Source organism: Hylobates moloch, unplaced genomic scaffold, assembly GCF_009828535.3.
Source record: "Hylobates moloch isolate HMO894 unplaced genomic scaffold, HMol_V3 SCAFFOLD_13, whole genome shotgun sequence".
Classification (NCBI taxonomy): Eukaryota; Metazoa; Chordata; class Mammalia; order Primates; family Hylobatidae; genus Hylobates; species Hylobates moloch.
In genome coordinates, this window is record NW_026652288.1 from 60,692,164 (window position 1) to 60,718,301 (window position 26,138).

At 38.8% G+C, this 26,138-nt stretch overlaps 1 protein-coding gene across 3 annotated transcripts in view; it reads right to left on the bottom strand.

Moving 5' to 3' along the window:
- Positions 1 to 26,138, bottom strand: part of SLC38A1 (solute carrier family 38 member 1) — a 91,998-nt gene that overhangs the window by 46,856 nt on the left and 19,004 nt on the right. For all 3 annotated transcript variants that reach the window (XM_058427068.1, XM_032173779.2, XM_032173780.2), the window contains exons 2-5: positions 19,070 to 19,186; positions 15,526 to 15,740; positions 5,452 to 5,527; positions 5,040 to 5,155 (exon numbers count right to left, since the gene is read on the bottom strand). In XM_058427068.1, the coding sequence (XP_058283051.1) occupies positions 5,040 to 5,155; positions 5,452 to 5,527; positions 15,526 to 15,647 (314 nt within the window). In that variant the 5' untranslated portion in view covers positions 15,648 to 15,740; positions 19,070 to 19,186. The remainder of the gene's footprint in view (positions 1 to 5,039; positions 5,156 to 5,451; positions 5,528 to 15,525; positions 15,741 to 19,069; positions 19,187 to 26,138) is intronic.

Genomic DNA, 26,138 nt, shown 5'->3' on the forward strand with positions numbered 1-26,138 from the left:
GGAAATTCCTTTAGCATCTATTGCCTTTTATTTGAGTCCTCACTCCTAGGAAAACAGCTCAACAAGTACCCTTTACCCTGAGGTACTTGTGCCTCAGTACATCCCTGACTTGCAGCCTCAGGGTCTAGCCCCACTTTGTTCCCGATAGAGGATATATACCTGCAGAACTATGATAAATCGAGAGTGCCCACCAGCATCCTCAAAATTGAGAAAAATGCAAAATCCAGCACCATTCTTACAACAGGACAGGACTCACTGAATCTAACTGAATTAGAGTGTGTTAAACAGGGATGACAGCCATTACGGATAGGTTAAAAAAAAATGAGCCACAAACTCATCCAAGAAAAAGAAATCGCACCAACAAGTTTCCAGATGACCGCAGAGAAGGCTCCACACCCAGCCTCAGGGAGACACTAAGGAGCCTTCCCAGCTGCTGGTCCAAAGAAGCCTGGACAGTCTTGGACTCCTTTCCTGTGTTGGCCAATGTGAGTCTGGAATGGAGCCCTGTACCAGATGAAATATCTTGATCCTGCCAACTGCTTCTTGGCTTTGAGCAGCTGTAGGAGCAGCTGGTTTTACAACAGTCACAGAGTGAGTCCTTGTCCTGAGGTAGGAGAGTCCTAAGTTTAGTGAGAAACTTAAAGTTTGAGACTTTGTACAACTACCTTCATGAGATTTAGCTGAAGACTTGGTGTGTCGCGCTTATTATCCATGAATCTTACAAATAACTAAATGATCTATAATAGTTTCATCCAGGAAAAATCTTCCTTCGACTACAAAAGTAAATTTTTCCAATTCCCCGCTTTAATCAGACTCTAAAGTGTCATGAGATAGAACGTCAATTATCCCTCAGCCAGTATAGATAAAAATCAATTGAATTCTAGGAATAGTAGATTGAATACAAGAACTTACTCCCTCTCCCTTGATATCCCAGTAAAAAGATTTTTTTTAAGGCGTAAAGCTGCTAGGATAAAATATAATAGTAGACAATAATGAAATTTTGAAAGCTGGAAAGCAGACAGACCTGGACCATAAATCGGCAGTGGAAAAAGCCAAGACCAACTCAGTTTACCTCACAGAATCTCTAAAAGGCACTGAGGGCATGACTGAAAGTTGGGGATAATGGAAGGGGTGAACTAAAATAGTGAGGATCTGTTGAACTTTTTTCAAGAAATAGCTAGATTCCCCAGACCAGGTCCTACTCCATAAAGCTGACTGGTTGGTCCTCTCCCATCCTGGCAACAATCTGAATATATGTTCTCTGGAAAGTATACAATATATGTTTCTAGGTGAGAGACTAGGCACAATTTATGGGGAAGAGGCATACTCTAATGAAAATTGGGAACTGAGTGAACACATGCCTGCTGGGATAATCATTCCAGCCCTTTCCCCCTACTTGGTTCCCAGAAAGATGGCAGTGAGGTCCAGGCCCCCAGAACAGGGGATTGGGAGCTGTTCTCTGGGTGATCTGAACAGCCAAAGAAGAGGGTCCTAGACAAATGACCCTGGTGGTTCCCAAGTAAAGGGCTCGAGAGCATCTTAAGTGAAGCTACTGCGAACAAGCCCCACTCGTGTGTGCCAGGCTCAAATCAGCCTTGTTTTTCCCCCATTCTTGAAGACAGCAGATAAAGAGGAACTATGTGACATCTGGGCAAAGACTCTAAGGTGAAAGACCCCAAAACAAACAAAAATCAGCTTGTACCTCAGGGATACAAACAGCAAAATCCAGATTGTGGAAAACTTTACACAAATGGCCCTGTTTCTTAAATAAATGACACAGAATAAAAGGAGAGAAATGGGAAAATATAAATTAAAAAAGACTTAAAATACATATCAACCAATTGCACTGTGTGAACCTTATCTGAGTACTGAGTTGAACAACCCTTATGTTTGAAAACATAACATAATCAAAGCAATTTAAATACTGATTGTATATTTGATGATATTAGGGAACTGTTGCCGACTTGTTTCTAGGTATGACATACTGAGTTAAAAGAGTCCTTGCATTTTAGAGATATATATAAAATATTTAGGGATGAAATAATAAAATAACTGAGATTTGCTTCAAGACAATCTTGGTGGCGAACTGACTAAAACAACCATCCATAGAAGGAAGGAAACATAAAAATCTTTTTCCACTATTCTCTCTACTTCACGTTTTAAATTGTTCATAATGCAGGAAAAAAACTATCATTAGAATCCTCAGGGAAGATACTGAAATCATGAAACAGAACCAAAATAATATTAAAAAGAAACATTCTTAGAGTTTTTAAGCTCCTATAAATAAAAAATAATAACAGAAATAAAACATTCAATAAAGAGGGGAAAAATTGAGGACATATCCCCAAAATTACAGTGAAACATTATAGAAATGAAAATAAAGGAAAGATTAAAAAACTTAGAGGACTAGTCTAGAAGGTCCAAAATCTGGGGGTAATAGGAATTCATCAACACAATAATGTAAAAAAAATTCCCCAAACTGAAGGCCATGGATTTCCTTTTTTTTTTTTTTTTTTGAGACAGAATCTTGCTCTGTCCCTCAGGCTGGACACGATCTCGGCTCACTGCAACCTCCGCCTCCTGAGTTCAACCGATTCCCCTGCCTCAGCCTCCTGAGTAGCTTGGATTACAGGTGCCCGCCCCCACACCCAGCTAATTTTTTGTATTTTTAGTAGAGATGGGGTTTCACCATGTTGGCAAGGCTGGCCAGGCTGGTCTCAAACTGCCAGGTGATCCACGGGCCTCAGCCTCCCAAAGTGCTGGGATTATAGGCATGAGCCACTGTGCCCAGCCTATGGATTTCTAAAGAAAGACCATGGAGTTCTAAAAGAAAAGATTGCACCCAATGCCTGACACAATTGATGAAAACAGGCCCACATCAAGGCACATCATTGTGAAACTGCAGGATACTGGGAACTAAGAGATTTGACAAGTTTCCAAAAAAAAAAAAATTAACAAAACCTGGCTATATATAAAAGATCAGGAATCAGAAGCATATAGGACTTCACAACAGAAAAAAGCTAGAAGGAAATACAGCAATACCTTCAAAATTCTGAAGGAAAATTATTGCTAGTATAAAGTTCTATATGCAACCAAACTACCAATCAAAGGTAAAAGTAGAATAAAAATATTTTTCAGAAATAAAGGTCTCAAAAATTTTATTTTCAGTCACCTTTTCTGAACAATAACAGCACATAAGTAAATCCAGAAAGAAGAATAAATGGAATATAGGAAACAATGGATCTAGCAAAGAAGAGAGGTAGAGGAAATCTCCAGAAGGGTGATCAAGAGAGATTGCGAAATTAAACCTATCCTTTATGCCTCAGTTTCCTTATCTGTGAAACAAGAAATTAATGCTAGCAGCTACTTCGTAGAGTTATTGTAAGGATTCTGCATAAAACAGAGTAATGCCTGGCACTACTAGATGCTACTTGTATCTCTTGTAGAGATACAAGAATTACTGTTGTTAACAGTCATCAAAGAATTGACTTTTTACACTAGGTGAATTTATAACTTGATATATTGCGATAACTTTAAAAAAAAGAAATCAATGTAATACACATTCTGAACTGAACATATTCCCAGCTTTGGAATGACTGAAAATAGTCACAGAACCATAGCGTTTTGGAGGTTGGCCTGGTTCTGAAATTTTTCTTGCACAATTTCCTTGTTTTGAAGAGGAAGGAACTGAAGCTCAGAGTGGCTAAGAAACTTGCTTAAAACTACATAGCCATTTAGAAGAGGAGATGGGAGTAGCACTCAGGTGTCTCGTGTAAATTCACTGAAAACCAGAAGTGTAGCTCCTCAAGCAGTCTACTATCCTCAGAGAGTCAGAATTCCACATATACCCAAAAAAATCACCATAGAAATATGTTGTCCAATTCTGCCATATTACCCTAAAACCTGGCACTCAGCTCAAGTGGAAAGGCAACTTACAAAGATGCATTCAGAAAGATCAAGAGAGGAGGCTAGAGTTAGGTTCACTGAATTAGGCTGACAATATGGAAGACAATGTATCGAATTCACCATCTTACACAGTCTTTTAATTTTAGAAAGGACACGTTAGTTTACACACAAAAAAATATTAATGCCTAACACAGAGCAGCATGGATGGGCATTTCTGTTCCTGGAGTAATGGAATGGGCAGTAATATTCTTTTATCTGAGTTTTTGATGCGTTTTTTGAAAGGATATCCACAGTTTGTAGGATTAGTAACCATTTAGGTCACTGCTCTAAGAAAATGATGCTCCTGTCAAAATGACATGGCAACAAGGACTATCTAGCCAGGCCAATGAAAAGCATGAGTTTCAAGTCAGGGAACAAAAGGCAAGATCCTCGGAGAAGTGCTTTCTCCCTCACCTCACCACTGACACTCGTGTGACATTTGAGAGGGAATTAGGCTGGGCAAGAATTTTCTTAGTACAAATTATATCATCTCTCTTAATCTTGTTCCAACTAAAAATAAGCCCTCCATACATTTGCAGAAAGTCCCATTCAACAGTTTGAGATAAAGTTATTTAAAAAGAAAATTGCCCATTTTCTTCTCATTGAATCTCAGTGGGAAAGTACATGCTAATTTCTCATCTTCAAAACACTGAAAATTTCTATGCTTCTTGAATATTTATTACAAACAAATTCGTAATTGCCGTTTGATGTAGTACACGCTTCACAGCAATCCAAATGCCAAAGTGGTGACTGGCTGGGGTTAAACACCTCTTAATATTTTAACTGAGATTTAAAGTCACAGGTAGACTGCAAAAATACCAAAAAAAAGTTATTTTCAAATGTTTTAATCCTTTTCACAAATGCTTATTTCAGTATTTTTGATTAATAAAAAGATTTCCTCCTTCCTCTTTGTTGTAAGCATTAGGTACATTTTGGAAAATCACTCAAGCAATAAATATCAAAGTATGTACTTGTAACTTAGCCAAGCTAATAAAAAAACTATTTATAAATATTTCACATTTCTTCTATGTAATAAAAGAAACATACAAAAAGTTCAGTTTTAAAATGGAAAGTACTGGCACGTCAATACTCACAGAAAAAGTAGGATTCCAGTGTTTGCCAGGGCAAAGGCGAGTCCCAAAATCCCACTGCCCATAATGGCGTTGCTTAGGTTAAAAACAGACATGCCTAAGGAGGTTGTACCTGGAATCTGAAGAAACAAACAAACATTGACACTAAGCAAAATAATCCCCAAGAAAGTTCATCAAGCCAAAGCCTTTAATGCACTCTCAGGAACCAATATGGAAGTAAAATTCAAGAAAATCCATTCTTAAGTTACCTAGTTATTTCCTTGAATGGATTTCAAGAGAAAATACATAAAGCATGAGGAATATCCTGGTGAATACAGGTAGTTATACTTTTGGTATTATGCTACTTGAATTAAAAAGATTTGTCCCAATTTATATGATTAAAAAAATAAGCATACTTCATTATAATGATACTTACATACTCATCACACTTCTTTTTTTCCAAATGGCTGTTTGTGAGACTTCTTCTACTTTCACGATCAGAAATAAACTTGCTGTAAAGACATGCGTAATATATTTAACCTTATGATAATGATTTGAAGCTTGACATCTTTACTAAATGATATACTACTCACCAAAACATACATGAACATTCACCAATCAGCTCTCTAAGAGTTTACAGCCCTATTCAACCACCAACTCCCTCCACTTTTTTTTTTTTTTTTTGCCATTATGAGTTGTCTATATTCTCGTTTTACCAAATGAACGATAAGTGCCCCAAGGGCAGGTACTTTGCCTCATTCATTTTTATATCCTGCACTCTACCTAGTACAAAACAATGCCAATAACAGGTGCTCATCTTGAGATGAAATGAAAGACAACCATAAGTCAAAAACAGCTATATATTTTGCATCATTTTGATAATAAATTTAAACACTATATACAACATAAATTAATTTTTGTATAGTTTTTCCCTAAGTGGAAAATTAGATAATATCAAGACTACTATAAACCTGGTATTTAAAAGGATACTAGAGGCAAGTTTTGTTTTGAGCTCAGGTTCTTGGACTACAAAATTGTTAAATAGAAATTCCCTCTCCCTTGCAGAAAAGAAAACAACTGTTTAACCACCAAACATTCCTTCAGCACCTGCTATATGCAAGTCACTGGAACAGGCACTGGGGAGACATGGGGGTAGGTAATAAGTGATGCAAACAGGAGGCTACAGGAGTTCAGACTAGGAAATTACCATGGGGAGGCAAGGCATATGGTTGATGGTGAAGATCAGAGCCAAGGCTTTAAGAAAGCAAGGGACTTAGAACTTGAATTCAAATCCTCACTATCTCTGAGGGCCTGAGCATGCTACCTTAGTTTCCTCATCTGGGAAACAGAAGTTAACACTATTACATTATCTTATCAAGTTATTGGGAGACTTAAATGAGAGAGCACATGTTAAACATCAGTCCAGCACCTGGCACAGAGTAACAGCAATAGATGTTAGACAGTCCTCTCCATGGGGAAAATGGGACTTGAGATGGGAACAATTCAGCCAGGCTAAATGGAGTAAATGATGTACAAATATACAGAAGTAAGAATTTAAAATGCTTTAAGAATCATCAAATATATTCAGGATGAATATCAAAACTTTATAGCCTAAATTTCTAATTTAAAAAAATTATCCAACAAATTATTTTGTCAAAGAAAAGTCCAACAACAGATGTTGGTGAGGATGTGGAAAAAAAGGAATGCTTATACACCATTAGTGGGAACTTATATTAAGACAGTCTCTGTGGAAAACAGTATGAAGATTCCTCAAAGAACTAAAAATAGAACACCATTCCATCTAGCAATCCCACTACTGGGTATCTACCCAAAGGAAAGGAAACTATTATATCAAAAAAATACCTGCATTCATATATTTATCACAGTACTGTTCACCATAGCAAAGTCATGGAATCAACCTAAGTGTCCATCAACAGATGACTGGATAAAGAAAATATAGTGTCGATGTATACCACAGAATACTATATCACCATAAAAAATAATAAAATCATGTCTTTTGCAGCAACGTGGGTAGAGCTGAAGGTCTATATGAAATGACTCAGGAACAGAACATCAAAACCTGAATGTTCTTACTCATAAGTGGGAGCTAAACAATGGGTCCACGTGGACATAGAGAGTGAAATAATAGACACTGAAGACTCCAAAGAAGGGGAAGGTGGGAGGGGGCAAGGGATGAAACACTATCCAATGGGTACAATGTTTACTATTTTAAAAGCCCAAACTTCACCACTACGTACTATATTTGTGTAACACAACTGGACTTGTATCTCCTAAATCTATAAAAATAAAAAATTAAATGAAATTAAAAGTCCATGCATAGGCAAACTGCTGCATATATTAGTAAGATATGTTAAGGATGCTTTTTGGCTCTTCTAGTCTGGAAATTCAATTACCTGATCATGGTTAGAACTAACGACAGTGAATTTTGCATTAATAAATATAAAACCACTTGAACTGGACTAGTTTAATGAAGCAATGATGCATGCCTATTTAAACTGTACATTAGCTTTTAATATACTTTTTTCTGAGACAGAGTCTCACTCAGTCACCCAGGCTGCAGTGCAGTTGTACAATCTCCACTTCCCAGGCTCAAGTGATTCTAGTGCCTCAGCCTCCCAAGTAGCTGGGATTACAGGTATGCACCACCACGCCCAGCTAATTTTTGTATCTTTGGTAGAGACGTGGTTTTGCTATGCCAGCCAGGCTGGTCTTGAACTCCTGGCCTCCCAAAGTGTTGGGATTACAGGCATGAGCCACCGCAACCGGCCTCATACACTTTTTTCAATGATGCTATATTTCACAATAAAACATTTTTAAATGAAACATATGTATTATTGATGTTGATTTTATTCATTGACGTTTTTCATCTTTATCCAAGGGATCTGGTTCTTTCAGGCATTATTTCTCCAAGTTTGTGTTATTTCAAACAAAATAACCAAAGTTAGGCAATACACTTATTACAAACTTACTCTGGGATCATCGCTTGGTATAAGTTATACAATCTGTGGACACTGCTTTTGGCTAGGACTTACTGGGGATCAAAATGATGTGGAAGAAAAACCTTGGTCTCTTGAAATACAGGAGCTGACATTCGGCCAAGGAGAGACCATACCAGCTAACACCAGTATAGGAACGTCAGGCTGTGCAGATTAAGATGAGGTAAGGAGTCCAGAGAAGGAAAAAACCAGCACAGACTGGGATTAGCCAGAGGAAACTAAAAGACAAAAGCCTAAGAAATAATATAGAATGTTCTTAGCAAGAGATTGACATAATAAAAGCAATATATTTGCAGGCAAACTCTGGTGGTTGTATATAGCATTGCTGCTAATAACTGGTTTGGCTTTTCTTTTGTCTTTAACATTTTGAATCTTTCCACAGAACTAAGGTTTACAGATCTGGCTGCAGAACAGCAGGGGAAAGCAGCCTTCCCTTTCACACAGGCCGCCCTAAGAAACGTGGGGACTGGACTTTCCAAAATGAAATTGAGTCAAAATATTTAAGTGTTGTTGTCAAAAGACTGTACAGTGTCTCTTGGTATTTGTAGGGGATTGGTTCTAGGATACCCCTCTCTCTTCCGCAGATACTAAAATCCAAGGATGCTCAAGTCCCTAACTTAAAATAGTTACAGAATTTGCATATAACCTACACATATCCTCCTGTATACTTTAAGTCATCTCTAGACTACTTATAATACCTAATACAAATGCTAGGTAAATAGCTGTTATACTATATTTTTAAATTTGCATTTTTTAAATTGTTGTATTGTCAATTTGTGTTTGTTTTCTCAAATATTTTCAATCCTGAGTTGAATCTGCAGTTGCAGAACCCAAAGATATGGGCAGCCAACTGTATTTCGTCAGGCTAATTTTATTATTATTATTATTATTATTATTATTATTATTATTATTATTATTATTTTAGAGACAAGTTCTTGCTTTGTGGCCCAAGCTGGAGTGCAGTGACACAATCATAGCTCACTGTAACCTGGAGCTCTTAGGCTCAAGTAATCCTCCTGCCTCAGCCTCCCAAGTAGCTGGGACTACGGGCACACACCACCACGCCCAGCTTATCTTTTAAAAAAAATTGTGTAGGGATGGAGTCTTGCTATGTTGCCCAGGCTGGTCTCAAACTCCTTGGCTCAAGTGATTCTTCCAACCTCGCCTTCCCAAAGTACTGGGATTACAGGTGTGAGCCACTGTGCTTGACCTAATCTGGCTAATTTTCATAACCAACTCACGTCTACTAAGTCTATCCAGCAGTTTCCCTTTGCCTTTCTTGTGGAGGGACTTGTTTCCCAGAGAGAATTTCCATTATATTTAAATTAATAGAAAAGCCTAAACATTTTCAAACAAACCAAACAAAACACCAATAAACTGCCTGTTATGGAAGATCTAAATTCCAGGCCTGGTAACACTCCCCTGGGTTGGTAGCAAAGCATAAGTGAGCAGAGAAGAAAGAGATCCAGGCACTGTGACATAAGGGGGCATTCAGCCAGGTCAAACATTGTACAGTTGAAGCAGATAAAGAATAAGTCCCTGTATGACTGCCAGCTGTTTCCTGCAGAACTTCTGCATAATGAGAATAATGATGCTGACTGACAGAGCTATTTTAATGAGTAACCGTTAAATAAGAACATTAAAACACATTATTTGTAGAGTGTCTCCTTGATTCTGTCTCTTTCAGTCTACTTTCTGCAACAAGACTTAATAGGTTTTCCCAAAAATCTTCACTGCCTCCCCCACTGAATAAGCTTCAAGCACAAATTCCTCACCCTGCAATTCCAGGTACTACTTAATTTGATTTTGCCTCAGTGTTCCAATCTTAGCTCCCCCTGCTCCTCCTGAGAGGGGCTGAGGGCTGAGATATGACCAGGGCATTCTGAGAGCAGAGAATGAAAAACAAGATGGCAGTAGGAATTCACTTTCCCTTGAGGAGGTCCTCTTTCTTCCTCTCAGCCAATCTTTCCCTATCAGTTCAAAACCCTCATCATCCACAAGTCTTCCACACTCTGGTTTGGAACTTTTGGACTGTGACCTACTTATTACTTTATCTGTACCACATTCTGTCAACACTGAACTCATCTTGAATTGTGGTTGTCCAGTGCTGTCTCTCAGCTCCTTCTAATATGTACCTACCCACACATTAGCAACTCAGAGGAGCTCTCCATGAGCTGAATATGCATCTTCTGTTTAGAAATTAGGGAATAGCTTAAGCTGGAGGGAAATTTAGCTCAATAAGAATGAAGTACTTAAAGCCTCCCTATTCTCTTTATGATGTTTCAACTTTTTCTTCTCTTTAAGTCTTTACATCTTTGCTTTGTATTTCTTTTTTTTTTTTTTTTGAGACGGAGTCTCGCTCTGTCGCCCAGGCCGGACTGCAGTGGTGCTATCTCGGCTCGCTGCAAGCTCTGCCTCCTGGGTTCACGCCATTCTCCTGCCTCAGCCTCCCGAGTAGCTGGGACCACAGGCGCCCGCCACCACACCCGGCTAATTTTTTGTATTTTTAATAGAGACGGGTTTTCACCATGTTAGCCAGGATGGTCTCGATCTCCTGACCTCGTGATCCTCTTGCCTCAGCTTCCCAAAGTGTTTGCTTTGTATTTCTATACATTTAAAAAATATATAAAACTAACTTTTTGTAATGGAAAATTCCATTCAAAATAACTAGGTCAAGCAGCTTATCACAAGTTTCTGTTATCTCACCATGTAAAAGATGCATTTGCTTATTAAAAAGCACATGACCTCCGGCAATATAATTGATGTAATATTTCTCTTTACTGACGTAAAATATGCTATGGAAGAAGGTGCCTTTGACATGTTATCTCAGGATGATAAAGTATTATTTAAAAAAGAGTTCTCACTGGGTGTGTCTGTACCCATAAAACAGTATTTAATTAACCATTAGGTAGCCAATTGCTCTGTGAACAAACAAAACAAAACAAACTCTACAATGGGTGATTGGGTGACCTGAACAGACAAAGCCTTAAAAAATGATGTAAGCTGTTATACTGAGGTACATTGTGAAGAGAGGCAAGCAACAGAAAGCTGTTATTTAAAACCAGAAACAAATCAACAGTAACAATCTAATTAAGGATGAGTTGTACAACAGAAAGATAATCTTCCTATTTTAATCTCTACCAATCAGGTTCTTACTAGATTATACTGTTTCCTCTGAGAATTCATAACATAAAAGAGATGAGTGGTTGAACTTAAATGACCTTTTCTACTCCTTTCTCTGAAATGCTAACATTGTATTAAAAAGGAGAATAAAATGAAAGAGAAGAAGCAAGTAACAAAGAGATTGGAAAACATGAAAAGGGAGAATTGAAGAAACAGGAATCTAAAGAGAAGAGAAGACTGAGAGGTAAGCAAAGCCTTATTTGATGGACAAATTCCACTGAAAATAGGAAAAAAAGACTTTAATTGTAACAGGAGAAATGAAAGCAACAGAAGAATTTTCTGACATGAAAATTGAATATAGAAAGATGTTATGGTATCTTCTTCCCTAAGGTATAGAAAACATAGAAGAAGAGGGATAACTTTTCAAGGGTCCTCTCAAGTGATAAAAATTTAGCCCACAAACTCCAAAAGATATATAAAGACAAGTGGATTCAGGGTGTAGTGACAAGAGTTGCCTCGAATTCTTTTAAAAACAAATCTTAATGAAATACTCTCAAATTTTGTTAAATAGTTCCTGGGTCATAATAGCAATAAGTATACAGAAAGAACAATAGCAGATAAATATTAAAATACATGCATATTTGTCTGGATACACTAGAATAATCTACTAATGTTTCACCAAATTTAAGGTGGCAATAACCAGCAATCATCCAAAACCTAGAGCAATGTCATTGCTTCTTGAGGTGGAGAAGAAAGAAGTGCTTGCCAAAGAAAGGGGACTGCATTTTTACTGATAGACTTTTCCCATACTAAGAGGCTTACTATTGCCAGACACTGTGCCAGGTACTTTACATGGATTTCCTCATTTATTTTCACAATAATTATATGTGGTTGGTATTATTTTTAGCCCCAGTTTGGAAAAATTAAGTAACTTGACCAAAGTTACATTACTATTAACCCATTTATGCCAGAGGTTGCAATTTTCTTTGTGCGAAAAATTAGACCTTGGCAATGACCTTGAGCAGTAGGATATAAATAAGTCCCACAAGCTTAGCGTTCCAATAATGGAACACTAGGCATAAATGGGCTACCTAACCTGTTGTGGCAGGATTTGAATATAAGCAGGCTAAGTGCAGAGCCTATGTTCTTAACCTACAGATAATAGTGCATTAAACATTCCCCAACAATCCCATGAGGAAAGGTATTATTATTATCCCCATCTTAAAGGGATGGGATTGAGGCTCAGAGCACGAGATCAATAAGATCTATGATAGAGCCAGGATTCAATGCAAGTCTAAATCCAAAGCCATGTACTTTACTCTCTCTCTCAGTCAACACGTAATTTGTAATGTCCACCCTGTAGACATTACCTAGACACTAGGATAGGCAGAAGGAGTATAAAGATGATTAAGACAGTCCCTTCTCACAACAAGTTCACATTTAGAGGAAGAGTCTAGAGCTTTCTACTCAAAGTTTGGTTCATGGACCAGCAGTTATGAGCATCACCTGGGAATTTGCTAGAAATCAGAATTGCAGGCCCTACCCCAGACTTACTGAATCAGAATCTGCATTTAACAAGGTTTCCAAGTGTTTCATACACACATTAAAACACCAGTTGGCAGCACTGGTCTAATGGATATTTTCAAAGGTATTGCCATTCCAGGTATAGGTTTCTATGACCACAACCCCAAAATTTGGGCACGAAATAAAACAACTGAACTGGAATAAGGGCAGGTGTCTGAATGCTCAAATGAGTCTACTCTTATTTTCAACCAAACTTAAAAGAATAAAAGGTTCTTATTGTATCCAATTGCGAAGTTTCCAGGCAGAGCTATCAGCTAGATGCCAAGTAGCACACCATCAATGTTTGTTTTCAACATTTTCTCCAGCTTCCTAAAAGTTCACTGTTTGGGGAGAAGCAGTTTTCTTAGATTCATATAATTGGACCTACCTTCCTCCCACAAATTTGAGAAAACCGCAGGAAGAATGAGGGGTATTTAGGTGTAGTTTTTGCAGGAATCATGGACTACTAAAATATGCCAATACAGTAAGCCAGATAACCCAGTAGGGACCTTCAATAAAATTGGCAAGGGTCTTTTTCTTTATTAGCTTCATCCTATAACATGTTGTTTTTCAATTGTCTTAGAGCCAGAAATGAAACAAGAGTCATGAACTGAGTCAGAGAAGGAGCGGAAATAAAGAAAAAAAAAAAACCCAAAAGACTCATCACACTGCATTTGCAATACAGGAATCAAAAGCCAACAGACCTCCCTCTGTACCAACGCTTGCCCTGGTTGGAGCCTATAGGGAAGTGAGCTCATCCAGGCAAGGTGCCTAAGTCGCGGGTGAGAATAGATGTTTCTCCCATCTACTGCAAGTGGTAATCATCTAAAAACTTGACATTTTTAGTAAGTGACACTTTTAAAAATCAAGTTCAGATTCTAAACTGACTATTATAAATGACTCCCACCTTTAAGGCCCTTGAGGTTTGGATTGCTTTGATAATGGATTGCTTTGATAATTTTATAAAACCACATGTCCTACTTGTGGTGAGAATTCCTTCCACTGTTCAGTGGAGGTCAGCAGGGACTACTGAACTGTCCAGGAGTACAGCACATAAAATGGCCCTGGTAGCATTTAATAGAACTATTAAAGACTAGCTTTTTACCAATGCCCAAGCATTATAACCAGAGGGAGGAGGGTAGAGTAAAAATACGCAAATTTTAGACAGACCTGTGTGTACCCTTGGATAAGTTATTTTCTTCCTCTGAAACTTAGTTTCCTTATTTGTAAACGGAAATTTTACATTTTTCTCATTTGCAGAAGAATACCTGCTGTGCATGGAAGTTATAAGGATATGTGGTAGCATATGTAAAATACCTGGCACTCAATAAATGGGTATTATTATTAAGAATTACTCAAAAAAGATGAAAGAAGTAAGTACACTTGAGTCCCATAGTAAGAAACATCACCTAGCACAGTTGACCATACTTGGATAATAATGAGGAAAAGTGTCTGAGTTGGGGACTTAACCTCCAAGAACATTTAAAGGAGGAAAAAAGGAGAACATCTGTATTAATAAACGATGGTAGCTAAATCCTATGCTGGGCTTTTAATCACATACTTTATCAGAATGTAGACTATCAGAAATGATTTCTACAAAGGTGCCTGGTTAGTTGACATAATGTTCTTATCCTCTTCCATCCCAATTTCCTTTTGACCCTCCCAAAGTATAACATTGTAGGTGTTCTAACAGTCCTGCATATGTCACTCTCTTCTCCTAATCTTTCAGGAGGCTGTGCCGCTAACTCTCAAGCTGGAGGCTTCCTGCTAAGCCAGCTAGACAGTGGGTCTAAGAATGCCCCAAATCATTTTTTTAAAAAGACATTTGGTTCTACTCTTGTGATGTAAGCAATAACGACCCAAGGGTTGGAACGACTTGCCTGAGGACACAGCTAGTGGCTGGGAGCTTCCAGGCCAGCACTCTTCCTACCCTGACCCTCTACGTCTTCCCCATTGCTTCTCTCCTCAGTCGTGGTCGCTTTCCTTCTCTTTTTCTTTTATGTACTATGTCTCTATTATAGTTCCTCACAGAGTCATTTGGGCTCAACCATTATTATTATTTAAAATCCATACTACAAATGATGCTTATAAGGATGATACACTTGTAGTTTAACACAGATTCATCAGCAAATGCAACTTTGACCATTTCTTGATTAAAATATGTACAGATGACTGTAGTACACATTTGGATACGGGATGCAGTGAAATTCCAGTAGTCTGTTTAATTCATAACAGAGCTTGGTTGGGGTTCAAGGCATTCATATATTTTTATTAGTCTCAATTGAAAGATTTTAAAAGATGAATAAATTACTTTCCTATTTGCTTCATCTGCTATTGCAGACTATGCCCAACAGATGTCACATAAGAAATTCAAATTGCATCTTCAAATGGAACATAACTTTAGTAATGAATAATTCAACAGAATAACTAAAAACCAGAATAATTTTTAAAGCCATTTCTTTTTCTTTACTTTTTTTTTTTTTTTTCCAAGACAGAGTTTCACTCTGTGGTCCAGGCTGTAGTGCAGTGGCACGATCTCCGCTCACTGCAACCTCTGCCTCCCAGGTTCAAGCGATTTTCCTGCCTCAGCCTCCCAAGTAGCTGGGACTATAGGCATGCGCCACCATGCCTGGCTAATTTTTTGTATTTTTAGTAGAGACGGGGTTTCACCATGTTGGTCAGGCTGGTCTCGAATTCCTGACCTCAAATGATCCACCCACCTCGGCCTCCCAAAGTGCTGGGATTACAGGTGTGAGCCACGAGCCATTTCTTTCACCGGATAGAAGTGTTAGTGGAAAAATACTCACCTATTTATCTGACCATTTTCTACTTCGGTGAAATCATTGGAGTCATTGCTAATGTTATCATCCTCAGGCACTGTCATGTTTTGCAACTCAGTTAATTCGAGTCCACTTTTGAAATGCATCATGATTAGAAAGTATCTGTAGTTTGAAAATTAGTCCAAATTTCTCCTGTTCTGAGTGTATTTAGAAGTAGATACCAAAATGGAAGCTTGACACCCCTAAAATATAGCAAAATAAAAAAATAACTAAACATATGAAATGCTACTGATTAAAAATAAATTACCACAAATAAACAAGTAGTTAATTTACTGATTATACAACTTTTACATGTTGCTACTAGATGCATTAAAGCAATCTTTGTCTATCAAGTTATGGAGGTGTATCTAAATTTTATGCCTTTTATAGATTTCCTTCCATTTTTAACTATACAGTGAATCATGCCCCATAATCTTACCGATCAGGTTTTTAAGAATATCATGTTAGCTGTAGGTAACAGAGACCCCCTTTTATGATATGAAGCAGTGTTGTCATTGTTGTTGTTCTTTGAGATGGAGTTTCACTCTTGTTGCCCAGGCTGGAGTGCAGTGGGACAGTCTCGGCTCACTGCAACCTCTGCTTCCCTGGTTCAAGCGTTTCTCCTGCCTCAGCCTCCCAAGTAGCTGTGATTACAGGCATGCGCCACCATGCCTGGCTAAAATTTTGTATTTTTAGTAGAGACAGATTTCTCCATGTTGGTCAGGCTGGTCTCGAGCTCCTGACCTCAGGTGATCCGCCCTCCTCGGCCTCCCAAAGTGTTCAAATTACAGGCATGAGCCACTGCGCCCGGCCTGAAGCAGTGCTTTTAAAATGAAAGTGATTCAGTTATTTTAATGTGTCAGATCACAGAGCACACATATAGCTGGGTACAGACTGCACAGACACAAAAGCACCTTCGGTTTAGCAATCCCAGCTTAAAGAAAAATGCAAATCCTGGGATCAAGTACCCAACCTGGTAGTCAACCAGTAAACAACAAATTTATGTTTTGAAATTTTGCAAGTAGTGTATCCATCAACTGCAAGAGATTAAATCAATCTCTTCAATGAAATCACTTTATGTCAGGGAATTAGGGAATTAAATACTCAAAAGGATTTGGTTTAATCCAACTGCTACTATATTACTCATCAGAAATGAAAAACTTCCAGAGTTCACATTTTCTCCCATATGGATGACTGTAGTTTAAGTTTCTGAGGGATTACCCATAGTAAGTAGGGTGCAAGAAAAAGAATTTTGGGGGCACAGCAGCCTCACGAATTAAAAAGCAGATGGCTTGTCTATGGCCATGCCACTCTGAATGTGCCCAATCTTGTCTAAAAAGCAGATGGCCACAGAGGCAAATGTAATTTCAAAAGCAAGGCGTATAATGCATGGGGAGCCTCACTGTGATACTCTCAGTAAAGTGATGGGGACCATGGAATGAAGCAGAATGTCAATGAGCTGGATTTTTTTTTTAAATGTCATTAGCAAATCCCGTTGGACAATGTTTTGAATTTTGTCTGATCCTAAATTCCGTAAGATGGCTGTAGCCTAGTTAAGGGTCAAACCCCAATGTGCCCAACTAAGTAGTATTTCAAGAAGCATCTTACTAATTTCTATAATTTTGAAGACCCACAGAGAGTGCCCTAGAATGATAACTTTTCCAGGCATCCCCCTCTTTTCCTCTTTCCACAGCCAGGCCACACATTATTCTTTTCATTCACACAGTCTCCTATCTAGAATACAACTTCCCCGGTTTCAGGATCCTGTAATGTGCCATAATATACACATATTTATAACATCTCAGGCATGAGGTGTTCCAGGAACACAAGTTCTAGGAACCTTGTCTTGTCTTCAGGGCAAGGTACCTCCTCAAGAAGGGGGAGAGCCAGGACAGGGAGATTTGACCCCATGACTCCTGGTCTGAGGCTGATTCCTCTAACCACAGTGGTGGTGCTAGAGACTGGCCCATCTCTGGTTGTTTCTGGTACTTTCATGCAGTGGTGATGTTTTACCATCTGCTTTATTTTGCAAAAGCTGAAATGAATTAAAATGGTTGAGCCCCACTCTTATCCCTTGGCCGTCTTTGATGAAAGCTGCCCAAATGGGCTAGACTGGGTAATTTCTAAAAGTCTTGCCACACTGACTCCCTCTTGTGTGACTATATCCCAGGCTACTGAAGTGATACTACAGGGCTGATAGAAAGTTAATTCAGTGGATGACATTTCCAATCTGGGTTAAGGAGACTTTTCTCTCTACAAAATGGAAGGAAATAGGGCACCAGACAAAAATTTTCTGCAGTAAGAAAGGATTGACTAATAATAGATCTCAAGTCTACTGTTTAAATTTTCATATTAAAAATACATATGTATGTATATATATGTGAGTGTGTGTATGCATATCACACACACACGTGCGCGTGTGTAAAACTAGTAAGAAACAGAGAAGAAGGCAAAAGAATGAAAACAACAGATGAAGTCCTGGCCACTAAAATTCAGTCAATATTATGCAAATACTAGTACAAATTAATCACAAAGAATAATTTTTTATTATTATTAAATAACCTCTCTGAAACCTAACTTGTTCTTGAAAATCAAAATGGAAATTGAAGGGAAAAATTAACAAAATTAATGACACCTATCACCAAGGCTACACTTGAAAAAATAGTATCAATTCAACTTATCATATATTTATTGAGTACTAAGTGATGAAGGGATTGAAAAAGCTTGAAAAATGTTAAATGCAGAGATCTCAGGCAGCTTCACAGAAAAGTCACATTTGGATTGGACCTTGACATTTTTTTTTCCTAATTCTAAAAGTAATACAATGCCTGGGCATGGTGGCTCACATTTGTAATCTCAACACTTTGGGATGCCCAGGCAGGCAGATCACTTAAGCCCAAGAATTTGAGACAACATGGCAAAACCCCGTCTCTACAAAAAACAAACAAACAACAGAAAAAAACAAAACAACAACAAAATCAAAACAAAACATTAGCTGGGTGTGTAGCACGTGCCTGTGGTCCCAGCTACTTGAGAGGCTGTGGTGGGAGATCACCTGAGCCTGGGGAGGTCAAAGCTCCACTGAAATGTGATCATGCCACTGTGCTCCAGCCTGGGCAACAGAGTGAGACCCTGTCTCAAAAAATAAATAAAAGCAACACATACTCACTGTAGAATCTTTAGAACAGATATTGTAAAAGAAATTCTACCACCCCCAAATGGGCCACTGTTAAGATTTTTCTTCCTTTTTTCTTTTCCTTTCCTTTCTCTAGCTCTAGCTCCTCTTCCTTCTCTTTTTTAAGTTTAGCATTGGTGATTTTAGATTGTTTTTAGCCTACTTTTTTCACTGAGTATTATATTGTAAGCATTTTGAAGAAAAGAAGTGATTATTTTAAAAAATATTATTTATTAATAAATACTAATTTATTAAAGAATAAATGAATTGATGAATTAACTAACATAGGTTTGGTAGAAAAGTTGGAAAATACAATTTTTCAAATGGAATAAAATGAGCAAAAAGAAAAAAGTTCACCTGTTATCTCAGCAAGCAGAGACGATCACTCTCTCTATATATTGTTGTATGGCCTTCCAGGGTTTTTCTATGCACATAGATATAGTGCCTGGCACACAGTAGACACTCAGTAAATATCTGTCAAATGAAAGAATGAGCACAAATAAAAGATGTATACACATTTACAAAAATGGAAATTATAACAAACATTGAGTTTTTAAAACATTTTTTTCACTTAACAAGATATCATTTCCTATCCTGAGTTATGTCAGTAAGCACAGGTCTACACCGTTACTGTTGATACTTGGTTAACTCTGCCAGAAATTGACATCTAACCAGTTATTGCTGGACATTCAGACTGCGTGGTGGAGAGAAGATTGACAGATGGAGATGGGGCCTGAGCTGAGACTTCTCAGTGGAGGGAGAACATGGTCAATGGCGCAGAGGTGGGAAGTGCAGATTGAGTTCAAGAAACAAAGGACTACAGTTTCACTGAAAGACAGAAATAATCATCAGGCTATACGATTAATTAAAAGGCAGACTAGGGTCATCATGTGAAGATCTTGGTGTTAACATAACCGTAATTACTATCTGTCAACATTTATAATAGGTTACAAATTACAATTTATTTAGCACAGAACATTTCTGATCCTTGCCACAACCTTGTGAGGTACTTAAGGAAGGCATCAATTTCTTGTTATGCTTATTGGTACAATTTATTAATAGTACCAATGTAAAATACATAATCTTGCTATTTATACTGCATGGTGTTATATATCAAAGGAGAGGATAAACAAAGAAACTTATCTGGCCTTAAGTCACTTAGAGCCTATTTAACCAAGCAAGACCAACACATCTAAAATGACACCGTACCTCAAAACATTTGCATGATATAGACTAAACTACATGGCAGAATGAAGAATAAGTCTGGTTCAGAGACACACATACCTACACAGTGCATACATGCATGAAAGAGGGAAGGAAGCAAGGAAGGAAAGAGGAAAGGAAAGCAGAACAGTGGAGAAATCAATGAGGCCAGGAGAGATCAGGTAAGTCTTCATTTAATAAAGAGATAGGACCTGAACTGTGTCTAACAATAGGTAATATTAGACTGGGGGAGAGGGAGGACTTTCCTTGTACCAGGGACAGTACTGGCAGCCTAATTGCTAACACTTTGTGGTGGACTGGTCCACTCAATATTTGTTCCCACCTCTTTTTAGTCCAGTTCTGTAAAGGATAGAAAGTTGAAAACTACATTTCCCACACTCCCTTGCAGCTAGGTTTCTAGATATAATTTAGATTCCACCAATGGGAGAGTCGTGGTGGCCAGAGCAAGGCATCCGCTTTGCTGGTACCATTCTAGCAGGTGCTGCAGCAGCAGGTAGCCCTGGAGACAACAGTTGTGGCTATGATTCTTGATCATCAGATTTGGCTCAAGTGATGTGTTCCTGGAGCATGCACTTGAGATAATGGCTTCCTGATTTCCAGACTTCCTGGAGGAGGCACAGATAGCATTTAACCTTAGCAAGCCAGTTGAATGTGTTGTTATGTTAATTATTCCTAGAGGCCCAGCCTAGAGCCTGCACTGCCAGTAATTTTAACAAATTTTTAGGCACTGAATTCCCTGTATTAAATCTGTTTTCCTTAGCATAAACAGATCTCTGTTAAATAAAACTAAACCCTGACTGATATCCTTAATTTTATTTCTCCCTTAAAATTTTTTTTGCTACTGGAAACTTTAAACACATGTAAAAGTAGACAATGGTATAATGAACTCCCATATACCAACTTCAATTATCAATTCAGGCCTGTCTTGTTGGATTTTTTTATGCCCACCATCACCTGGAATTATTTTGCAGCAGGTCCTTGATATCATATCATCTGTAAATATTTCAGCAAGAATCTCTAAAAAGAACCCCCTTCTTAAACAATACCACTGCATCACTATCAAACCTAAAAAATAACAAAAATTGGGTAGCACTACATATCTTGCCACATACGCTTAATTCTAAAACTTGTTATGAATCATCATTGGTTTTTTATTGTGAAGAACTAATATAATCAGACCTCTCCTAGCTCAACTCCTGAGAATCAATTATAAAAGCTAAGTCAGTGATTTTGAGAAAGTATTAGTAGACATTTCTCCAAAGAATACATAAAAATGGCCACAAGTATGTGAACGGGTGCTCAACATTATTAACCATCAGGGAAATGCAAATCCATACTGCAATGAGCTATCACCTCACAGCTCTTAGGACAGCCATTATCAAAAGTCAAGAGATAACAAGTGTTGGCAAGGGTATGGAGAAAAGGAAATCTTTGTACACTGTTGGAGGGAAGGTAGTTTGGTGCGCCATTATAGAAAACAGTATGGAGGTTCCTAAAAAAATTAAAAGTAGAACTTTACTGTTTCATATGACACAGTAATCCCATTTCTGGATATATACCCAAAGAAAATGAAATCATCACCTCATAAAGACATGTGCACTGAGCCTGGGGAGGTCAAGACTCCACTGAACTGTGATCATGCCACTGTGCTCCAGCCTGGGTAACAGAGGGAGACCCTGTCTCAAAAAATAAATAAAAGCAACACATACTCACTGTAGAATCTTCAGAACAGATATTGTAGAAGAAATTCTACCACCCCCAAATGGGCCACTGTTGAGATTTTTCTTCCTTTTTTTCTTCCTTTTTTATTTTTATTTCCTTTCTCTAGCTCTAGTTCCTCTTCCTTCTCTTTTTTAATTTAGCATTGGTGATTTTATATTGTTTTTAGCCTAGTTTTTAAATTGAGTATTGTATTGTAAGCATTTTGAAGAACAGAAGTGGATCTTTTAAAAAATATTATTTCTTGATCTCTGTCATGGTCTGTTCAAAGAGGGCCAAATAGGAACAGCTCCATTCTGCAGCTCCCAGCATGAACAAAGCAGAAGACAGGTGATAATTCTGCATTTCCAACTGAGGTACCTGGTTCATCTCATTGGGACTGGTTGGACAGTGGGTACAGCCTATGGAGGGTGAGGTGAAGCAGGGCGGGGTGTTGCCTCACCCAGGAAGCACAAGGGGTCTGGGAATTTCCCTTGTCACGCCAAGGGAAGCTGTGACAGACTGTACATGGAAAAACAGGACACTCCCACTCAAATACTGTGCTTTTCCAAAGGTCTTAGCAAACAGCAGACCAGGAGATTGTATCCCGTGCCTGGATCGGCAGGTCCCACGCCCACAGAACCTTGCTCGCTGCTAGCGCAGAAGTCTGAGATGGACTTGCCTGGCAGCAGCCCGGCAGCGGAAGGGGTGTCTGCCATTTCTGAGGCTTGAATAGGTAAACAAAGCAGCCAAGGAAGCTCGAACTGGGTGGAGCCCACCACGGCGGAGCAAGGCTTGCAGTCTCTATAGACCCCACCTCTGGGGACAGAGCACAGCTGAAGAAAAGGCAGCAGAAACTTCTGCAGACTTAAACATCCCTGTCTGACAGCTCTGAAGAGAGCAGTGGTTCTCCCACCATGATGTTTGATGTCTGAGAACAGACACACTGCCTCCTCAAGTGGGTCCCTGACCCCCGTTCAGCCTAACTGGGAGATACTTCCTAGTAGGGGCTGACTGACACCTCGTACAAGCAGAAGCCCCTCTTGGACAAAGCTACCAGAGGAAGGATCAGGCAGCAATATTTGCTGCTCTGCAATATTTGCTCTTCTGCAGCCTCCGCTGGTGATACCTGGGCAAACGGTCTGGAAAGAACCTCCAGCAAATTCCAACAGATCTGCAGCTGAGGGACCTGATTGTTAAAAGGAAAACTAACAAACAGAGGGAAATAGCATCAACATCAGCAAAAAGGACATCCACACCAAAACCCCATCTGTAGGTCATGAACATCAAAGACCAAAGGTAGATAAAACCACAAAGATAGGGAAAAAACAGAGCAGAAAAGCTGAAAATTCTAAAAACCAGAGCGCCTTTTCTCCTCCAAAGGATGGCAACTCCTCGCCAGCAATGGAACAAAGCTGGATGGAGAATGAGTTTGACAAGTTGGCAGAAGTAGGCTTCAGAAGGTCGGTAATAACAAACTTCTCCGAGCTAAAGGAGGATGTTCTATCCCATCACAAGGAAGCTAAAAACCTTGAAAAAACATTAGACGAATGGCTAACTAGAATAAATAGTGTAGAGAAGACCACAAATGACCTGATGGAGCTGAAAACCATGGCACGAGAACTATGTGATGCATGCACAAGCTTCAATAGCCAATTCTATCAAGTGGAAGAAAGGGCATCAGTGATTGAAGATCAAATTAATGAAATAAAGCGAGAAGAGAAGTTTAGAGGAAAAACAGTAAAAAGAAATGAACAAAGCCTCCAAGAAATATGGGACTATGTGAAGAGACCAAATCTACGTTTGACTGGTGTACATGAAAATGACGGGGAAAATGAAACAAAGTTAGAAAACACTCTTCAGGATATTATTCAGGAGAACTTCCACAATCTAGCATGGCAGGCCAACACTCAAATTTAGGAAATACAGAGAACACCACAAAGATAGTCCTCAAGAAGAGCAACCCCAAGACACATAATTCTCAGATTCACCAAGGTTGAAATGAAGGAAAAAATGTTAAGGGCATCCAGAGAGAAAGGTCAGGTTACCCACAAAGGGAAGCCCATCAGACTACGGCAGATCTCTCAGCAGAAACTCTACAGGCCAGAAGAGAGTGGGGGCCAACATTCAACATTCTGAAAGAAAAGAATTTTCAACCCAGAATTTTATATCCAGCCAAACTAAGCTTCATAAGTGAAGGAGAAATAAAATCCTTTATAGACAAGCAAATGCTGAGAGATTTTGTCACCACTAGGCCTGCCTTACAAGAGCTCCTGAAGGAAGCACTAAACATAGAAAGCAACAACCAGTACCAGCTGCTGAAAAAACATGACAAATTGTAAAGACCATCAATGCTGTGAAGAAACTACATCAATTAACGAGCAAAATAACCAACTAACATCATAATGACAGGATCAAACTCACACATAACAATATTAACCTTACATGTAAATGGGCTAAATGCCCCAATTAAAAGACACAGACTGGCAAATTGGATAGAGTCAAGACCCATAAGTGTGCTGTATTCAAGAGACCTATCTCACGTGCACAGACACACATAAGCTCAAAATATAGGGATGGAGAAAGATCTACTAAGCAAATGGAAAGCAGAAAAAAGTAGGGGTTGCAATCCTAGTCTCGGATAAAACAGACTTTAAACAAACAAAGATCAAAAGAGACAAAGAAGGCCATCACATAATGGTAAAGGGATCAATTCAACAAAAAGAGCTAACTATCCTAAATATATATGCACCCAATACAGGAGCACCCAGATTCATAAAGCAAGTCCTTGGAGACCTGCAAAGAGACTTAGACCCCCGCACAATAATAATGGGAGGCTTTAACACCCACTGTCAATATTAGACAGATCAACGAGACAGAAAGTTAACAAGGATATCCAAGACTTGAACTCATCTCTCCACCAGGCGGACCTAATAGACATCTACAGAACTCTCCCCCCCAAATCAACAGAATGTGTATTCTTCTCAGCACCACATCGCATTTATTCCAAAATTGACCACATAGTTGGATGTAAAGCACTCTTCAGCAAATGTAAAAGAACAGAAATCACAACAAACTGTATCTCAGACCACAGTGCAATCAAATTAGAACTCAGGATTAAGAAACTCACTCAAGGCCGGGCGCAGTGGCTCACGCCTGTAATCCTAGCACTTTGGGAGGCCGAGGTGGGCAGATCATGAGGTCAGGAGATCAAGACCATCCTGGCTGCCAGGTTGAAACCCCGCCTCTACTAAAAATACAAAAAATTATCCAGGTGCGGTGGCAGGTGCCTGCAGTCCCAGCTACTCGGGAGGCTGAGGCAGGAGAATCGCTTGAACCTGGGAGGCGGAGTTTGCAGTGAGCCAAGATCGCGCCACTGCACTCCAGACTGGGCGACAGAGCAAGACTCTGCCACAAAAAAAAAGAAAAAAGAAACTCACTCAAAACCACACAACTACATGGAAACTGAACAACCTGCTCCTGAATGACTACTGGGTAAATAACAAAATGAAGGCACAAATAAATACGTTCTTTGAAGCCAATGAGAACAAAGACACATCATACCAGAATCTCTGGGACACATTTAAAGCAGTGTGTAGAGGGAAATTTATAGCACTAAATGCCCACAAAAGAAAGCAGGAAAGAGCTAGAATCAACACCCTAACATCACAATTAAAAGAACTAGAGAAGCAAAAGCAAACAAATTCAAAAGCTAGCAGAAGGCAAGAAATAACTAAGATTGGAGCAGAATTGAAGGAGATAGAGATATAAAAAAACCCTTCAAAAAATCAATGAATCCAGGAGCTGGTTTTTTGAAAAGATCATCAGAATTGATAGACCACTAGCAAGACTAATAAAGAAGAAAAGAGAGAAGAATCAAATAGACGCAATAAAAAATGATAAAGGGGATATCACCACCGATCCCACAGAAATACAAACTACCATCAGAGAATACTATAAACACCTCTACACAGATAAACTAGAAAAATCTAGGAAAAATGAATGAATTCCTGGGCACATACACCCTCCCAACAGTAAACCGGGAAGAAGTGGAATCTCTGAATAGACCAATAACAGGCTGTGAAATTGAGGCAATAATTAATAGCCTACCAAGTAAAAGAAGTCCAGGACCAGACAGATTCACAGGCAAATTCTACCAGAGGTACAAAGAGGAGCTGGTACCACTCCACCTGAAACTATTCTAATTAATGGAAAAAGAGGCAATCGTCCCTAACTCACTTTATGAGGCCATCATCATCCTGATACCAAAGCCTGGCAGAGACACAACAAAAAAAGAGAATTTTAGGCCAATATGCCTGATGAACATTGATGCGAAAATCCTCAATAAAATACTGGCAAATAAAATCCAGCAGCACATCAAAAACCTTATCCACCACAATCAAATTAACTTCATCTCTGGGATGCAAGGTTGGTTCAACATACGCAAATCAATAAACCGAATCCATCACATAAACAGAACCAACAACAAAAACCACGTGATGAT